We start from the raw sequence: 6,726 nt of genomic DNA, 5'->3' as shown, positions 1-6,726 counted from the left end.
AATGTAGTATGATGAGAGAGATCTGAGATCGAATGGGAAGTTTGTATTTTTTTAGATATCCCAAAATATAGGACTCCTCGCATGAAATATAAAGTTGATACCAAATAGCAAAGTGAAAGACATATTTGGAGTGAAACAAAACAGTGGCAAATTAGTTTGCTACCAATGGCCACTCAGCCATTCCGGAAGCCATAGCCAAACCTTCTTCTTCATCAACACCTCCAATTCCAAACCTTTCCCTCGTATCCTGCATCACCTTAATCCTTCAAAACCTAAATCCCCAAAGCCCAGATTACTCACCCCCCAAACAGTTCTCATCTCACCACACCCCAAACTTGGTTATCAACGTTATCAAGAACCAAAACATTCTCCACCATGCCCTTCACTTCTTCAACTCGGCCTCCAACCACAACCACTACTCCTACACACCCTTCTACTATGCTGCCATCACCGACCTCTTGCTCTCCTACTCCTTCTCTGTCACTCCAACTGACTCTCCGACAACCTCGTCAGCATGTTCATCAATGCTCTCGGCCACCGTGGCGATGTCAGAGGCGCCATTCATTGGTTCCACAAAGCCAATACCTTCACAAAGGATGCTGTGTGTATTCCTGCAATGCCATATTGGGTGTCCTCGTGAGGGCCAACTATGTCAACATTGCCAAGGCCATCTATGATCAAGTTCTCGCAGAAGCTATATTGGAACTTGATGTTTACACTTATACTACCATGATTTGTGGGTTATGCAAAGTGGGCATGGTCGAAAGTGCACGCAAGGTGTTTGAGGAAATTCCCTGCAAACCTAACATGGTTACTTACAACACGTTGATCCATGGGTTTTGTAAGAAAGGTCATATGGAGGGTGCCACGAGGCTTTTTGACAGATTGGTTGAGAATAAGAGTTGCAAGCCGGATGTGGAGTGTTTTACCACTTTGATTGAAGGGTATTCGAAGAGAAGTGATTTCCGAGATGCGCTTGAGTGCTTGAAGGAGATGATGGAAGGTGTTCCCTGAATGTTGTGACCTATAATGCTTTGATTGAAGGTCTATGTTTGAGCGGTGAAGCGGACGAGGCCAGGAAGATGATGAGTAAGATGCGGTTGAATGGTTTGAAAGAAGACGTTGCCACAAACACTAGCTTATTGAAAGGGTTTTGCATTGTGGGGTAGTCTGATGAGACTGTTCAGCATTTGAGGGAAATGGTTAGTAGCGGGATGAAGCCAGATGTGAAAGCATATCGGGTTGTTTTCGTCAATGAGTATTGCAAGATTAGAAAACCAAGTGAAGCAGTGTTGCTTTTGTGGGAAATGATGGTGAGGGGTGTTAAGCCAAGTATGTCAAGCTTTAATGCAGTGTTTAGAGTTCTTGTGGATGAGGGGAAGCTTGATAAAGGAGTTCTTCTTTTGAAGCAGATGCCTAAGATGGGATGCCCGCCCAACTTCTTGTTTTATTGCATAGTGATATGTGGTCTTTGTAAAGTGAAGGGTAGGATGCAACAAGTTGAAGAGCTCATTTCGAATATGCTTCAGAATGGGCATAACCTGGATGCCACTATGTATAATTGCTTACTTGCGGGATATTGTGAAGACGGGGATGAAGAAATGACACCAAAGACAGTTATGACATAATGGACAAGAACTTTGTAATCAACCAAGACATTTTGTTCACTTTTGTGAAGGTGCTGTGTGCAAAGGGAAAATTGAAAGATGCAGAAACAGTATCTGAGGAGATGTGCAGGAGATGCCAATTGAATGGGAAAGTTAAGGCAACGAAGGAACATTAACGTGCATGGAATTCTTGCACAACTATATAGGCCCTAAAAACTATAGAGCAGTGAGGGAGGATTGAAGAGGGGGCTAATCCAACATTGGAACCTTAATGTTCATCCTTTGAAGGTGTTTGGATTGTAATTAATTTGGTTGGTGGTATGGTTAATAACAGGGTTTCAATATAAATTAAAAAAAATTGAATCTTTGACCAACTGATTCAACTAAATAGGGCAATGATTAAAATGAGTGCTAGTAACATTTTTTTTGTTCACACTCTATTTCTAATAATTTTTTTGAGATGTGAGCCTGTCAAAATTGATGATTTTTAATAAATTTTAACAAATATAGAGTATCAGAAAGACAACATGAAAAAGAATGTCGCTCGCATTTCTCTTAAAATATTTATAACAACTAGAGAGATGGGTATATGAATTTAGTCCATTGATGGGGAATTGAATCTTACAATCCTACAAGTGTATCTTGTACCCCCCCCCTCATTTTGTTTGAAATTACCTTATTGCCCTTAATGAATTGGCACCACCTTCTTCAACCCACTCGTGAGGGGTGCCTTCCATGAAGTTTGCTCCTTTCGTCCTTCGTCTTGAAGCCACGCATCCTCATTCCCTTCCTCTGTTGTCATTGATGGTAAGCTTTTTCCTTTCTGGTGTGGGTTTGGGTTCCAATGCAATTGGGATTGGTTTCTGGTGGGGTTAAGGTTGGGTTTTGGTGGGGGTGGTTTTTGGTGTGAATGGGGTTGCATTCTGGAGTGCCCATTTTGTAACCAAAAAATGTTTATGGAATAACCTTTATGTAAGCAAAAAAAGTTTCTAGAATGATCTTTCTATAAGCAAAAAAACCTTTCGGAATGAGCTTTCCATAAGCAAAAAAGGCTTCTAGAATAGCCTTTTTGTAAGCCAAAACAACTTCCAGAATGACTCTTCTAGGAGAACTTTAGCTTAAGGAACGATTATTCCAGAACCAGATTTGTAAATCCAGAACATCCTTTCCGAAAGTGTATTTTATGTATTTCGGAAAGGGGGTTCCGAAAATCAATATTGGACTTACGAAAAGCTCATTTTGGAAGCAACGGCTGCAATCCATAGTAGCCTTTCCGAAAGTGTATTTTACACCTTCTGGAAAGTATGATTTTGACTTATGGAAAAACCATTCCAAAGGCAAAAAACACAATTCGGAATAGCCTTGCCAAAAGTACATTTTGAACCTTCCGAAATGGTTATTTCAGATAATACTATTTTTGCTTACGAAAAAGGTGTTCCATAAGACTTTTCCTTCCAGAATGATCATTCCCTAAGCGAATTTATTCCCTTTATAGAAAGCCTATTTCGGAAATAAATCCATGACGTGAATGTGATTGCGTTAAAATGTACTTGCAGAGTGGAGAGTTGAAGAAGGAAAGGGATTCCACGGACCAATCCATTAGCCCATGGATTGGACTTAGCCGGTAGACATATCAGTCAAAAACTTGGTACCTTGAATAAGCAAGTTTTATATGTCAATAATTTTTAAGTAAAAAAATAAAATTATCATTTGCACTCTTATTGAAGCATGGAATATGAATATGATAGTATAAAGGGCCCGACCATTTGGACTTGAGTTTGCTCGGGAACAGCTTAAGTCTAGAATTGAAGAGCAGAACTTGTTGTCTTGGTTGAAAACTCTTCTTCAGCAATTTCTTGTCATGGTAGGCCTTCATCTTCTGTTTATACAACTTGGAAGACTCATATGCATTGAGCCTCATTTCTTCCAGCTCTAGGAGTTGTAGTTTTCGCTTCTCACCAAATAAAACTTCATCAAAATTCAGGAATCTCAGTGCCCAATAGGCCTTATGCTCCATCTCTACTGGTAGATGACAAGCCTTACCATAGAACATATGGAAAGGAGACAGTCTTATAAGAGTCTTGAAAGCGATTCGATAAGCCCACAAGGCATCATCCAATTTGGTAGCCCAGTCCTTCCTTGAGGATGCCATAGTCTTCTCTAAAATCTTCTTTAATTCCCTGTTGGATACTTCAGCCTGACCATTGGTTTGGGGATGATAAGGGGAAGCCACCTTGTGAGTGACATTATAATGCCCCAGTACTTTCTGCAATTGGGCATTGCAGAAGTGGGAACCTCCGTCACTTATCAAGACTCATGGAACCCTAAATCGAGTAAATATATTATTTTTCAAAAACTTTATGACTATCTTGGCATCATTCTTGGGGGGAGCAGCTACAGCCTCTACCCATTTAGAGACATAGTCCGCAGCCACCAGTATGTATTCATTTCCATAAGATGATGGAAGGGGACCGACGAAGTCAATACCCCAACAGTCAAAAACTTCTACTTCAATGATATTCTGAAGGGGCATCTCATTTCTCCATGATATACCTCCAGTCCGCTAACATTGATCACAATGCAACACATGATCATGTGCATCTTTAAAAATTGAGGGCCAGAAGAAACCATATTGCAGGACCTTCACAGCTGTCTTGTCCCCACTGTAATGACCTCCGCGGGGAGAATTATGACAGTGCCACAATATACTTTTAGCCTTTTCCGTGGTCACACACCTCCTCAATAGGTTGTCTGTTCCAATCTTAAACAAATGAGGATCATCCCAAACATCAAAGCGTGCATCATGAAGGAATTTTTTCTCTGATGCCAATTCAGATCCTTGGGAATGATTCCCACAGCCTTGTAATTAGCAAAATCTGCAAACCATGGTCTCTCATTCAAAAATAGCAATAAATCATCAAGGAATTCATCACCGATTTCCAACTCTTCATGAGTTAATTCTTCATTAATCAACCTTTATAAGTGATCAGCCACCAAATTCTCTAACCCTTTCTTATCTTTAATCACAAGGTCGAACTCTTGGAGCAAGAGGATCCATCTAATAAGCCTAGGTTTGGAATCTATCTGTGAGAAGGTATTTTATGGTTGCATGATTAGTGAATACAACTACTCGAGATCCCACAAAATAGGATCTGAATTTTTCCAGTGCATACACGATAGCAAGAGTCATACCATCGACGACACTGTTGCCACTAGAAGGGGAATAGTGGAATCCCCACTGAGTCATAAAAATGATATTTCCCAGCAAGAGTCCTTATGGTGACTTTGAAGTAACCGGTTTTTAAATTTTTATAAGAGGAAGTGAAAGGGCGAAGGAGTGAACACTTCGGTAGCCGGATCAGTGATACCAACCAAGCCTTCTCCTGTAGATGGCTACAAAAGTAATGCAGGAAGAGTTCGGGCATCGCCGATACAAGGCTTGTAAGCAAAGAGCTTGGAACGCCTGTATGGCCGCCCATCCATTTGGGTGTAGTTGCGTTGGCGTGACATTGAGTATCCAAAGGACACCCATAATGAAATCATCAAATGGGATCCTCACATGCAGATCACAAAACAGAAAATCATACATGTAGAAGAAGTCTTAGTTCATCCCCTCCTGGTTCATGAACATGAACTCCACAGGCAGAGTGGCGTTTGATTGAACCACATGGAGAGTGATCGAGCACGTCTCTGGGTCCGTCATGTCACTTATCAAACACCAATTGATGAGGTTGGTTAGGTCTGATTCGTGATTATAACGTGAGAAGTATGTGCCTACCTCTCCTTCGACCCACGTATACTATGGAAGATTGATTGGGGGAGGCGAACACTTTTCCATCAACACGAGATGCCTCCTGGGCCTAGAAGACGTACATGCCCCGGTAACGACGACAACCACTAGAGCCACAATGCTCTCGCCTACCTTCACAACCATATTCAGTGACAACTAGCTCAAAAAAGATGAGAGGTCACTAGACCCCTCAATTTCCAAGGGACCAGCCGAATTAGAGAAAACCGATCACAAGGAATGGGAATCGGACAACACTTAAAAAATTTCATCCCTAACACCTCAGACTCATCTCCAACCGATTCCCTCGACGACAAGCCTTCAACTAACACCATTACTACGTACTTCACAAAAGAATTGATTTTTGAATTACTCGACTGAAAGAAAAACGCACTGTTTGACTCAGAGCAAAGAAGCAAAGATTAAGAGCAAAGAATGAGGGGAGGGGGGGGGACCTCCCCCTATTTATAGGAGTTAGGCCAAGAGCAAAGCCTAACCGATGACATTTCCCCACCGCTCGATCAAATCGGATCTACAGCAAAGATCATGTGATGTTTGGAAACCCAACGTGGGAAGGTGAACAGATGTGGGTTGTAACTATTACATATACGATGTAATGATCACTTCATGGAAATAAAAGTGTGCAACCGTCACAAGAGGTAACTGTTTGGACATGTGGTAAAGCCCTTCTTTTCGGCCTAGGCCAAAAAGAGGCTCGGGGGGCTAGTATACCTGATAAAGTACAGAGTCAGGCTAAAGGGACACCTGGAACACCCAAATCGAACAATATGCCTCGGCCTTCAGCATGCACGAGCAACAAGCATCATTCGATTGCAATTATGACCACTAAACCTGCTTAAGGGTAATCACTCAATCAAGGTTACCTAAGCATGATTAGAAGGAGTATTGCTCAATTAGTAATTATGATGTAAGAAGCCCACAGATCCCAGGCCTAGCAAGGTTAGTATAAAAAAGGGTGAACTCCGCAGGTAAGAGGACTGATTCATTCTCACCTACTCACTATATGTCATTAATAGCTATGAGTCAAACCCTCACTTGAACATCAGAGTGTCTTTTGCAAGTATCCTCCCCTCCGCTCTGTCGAATACTCATGCATCCAAATCCTTGGCAAGGAACAACAAACAGATGACTCTTCAGCTCTAGAGATCCTTTGACACAGTAAAAGATCTTTTGATAAAAAGATGAGTATCGAATCCATTTGTGATAGAAACAAATGGCTTTTTTTTTTTACCATCCTAATGAACAGGAGTCCATGGTGTTGGTGGCTAGTTATTAGGCCTACGCTTGCTACCGAAAATAATATAAGGCAAT

At 41.4% G+C, this 6,726-nt stretch overlaps 2 protein-coding genes across 2 annotated transcripts; one reads left to right on the top strand and one right to left on the bottom strand.

Moving 5' to 3' along the window:
• Positions 1–375: 375 nt before the first annotated feature.
• Positions 376–1,014, top strand: LOC114415912 (pentatricopeptide repeat-containing protein At2g06000-like). Its single transcript, XM_028380776.1, has one exon. It carries the CDS (start codon positions 376–378, stop codon positions 1,012–1,014), a length of 639 nt encoding a protein of 212 aa, XP_028236577.1.
• Positions 1,015–3,240: 2,226 nt separating this feature from the next.
• Positions 3,241–5,032, bottom strand: LOC114415911. Its single transcript, XM_028380775.1, has 6 exons — positions 4,980–5,032; positions 4,800–4,845; positions 4,249–4,368; positions 3,973–4,170; positions 3,371–3,873; positions 3,241–3,259 (listed from the first exon to the last, which is right to left on the bottom strand). The coding sequence occupies exons 1-6, from the start codon at positions 5,030–5,032 to the stop codon at positions 3,241–3,243; spliced, it is 939 nt and encodes a 312-aa protein (XP_028236576.1).
• Between the last annotated feature and the right edge of the window lie 1,694 nt (positions 5,033–6,726).

The sequence above is a fragment of the Glycine soja genome, chromosome 6, assembly GCF_004193775.1.
Source record: "Glycine soja cultivar W05 chromosome 6, ASM419377v2, whole genome shotgun sequence".
NCBI classification, from domain to species: Eukaryota; Viridiplantae; Streptophyta; class Magnoliopsida; order Fabales; family Fabaceae; genus Glycine; species Glycine soja.
Note: the sequence above shows the minus strand (reverse complement) of the source record. Positions and strands in the feature narration are given on the sequence as shown.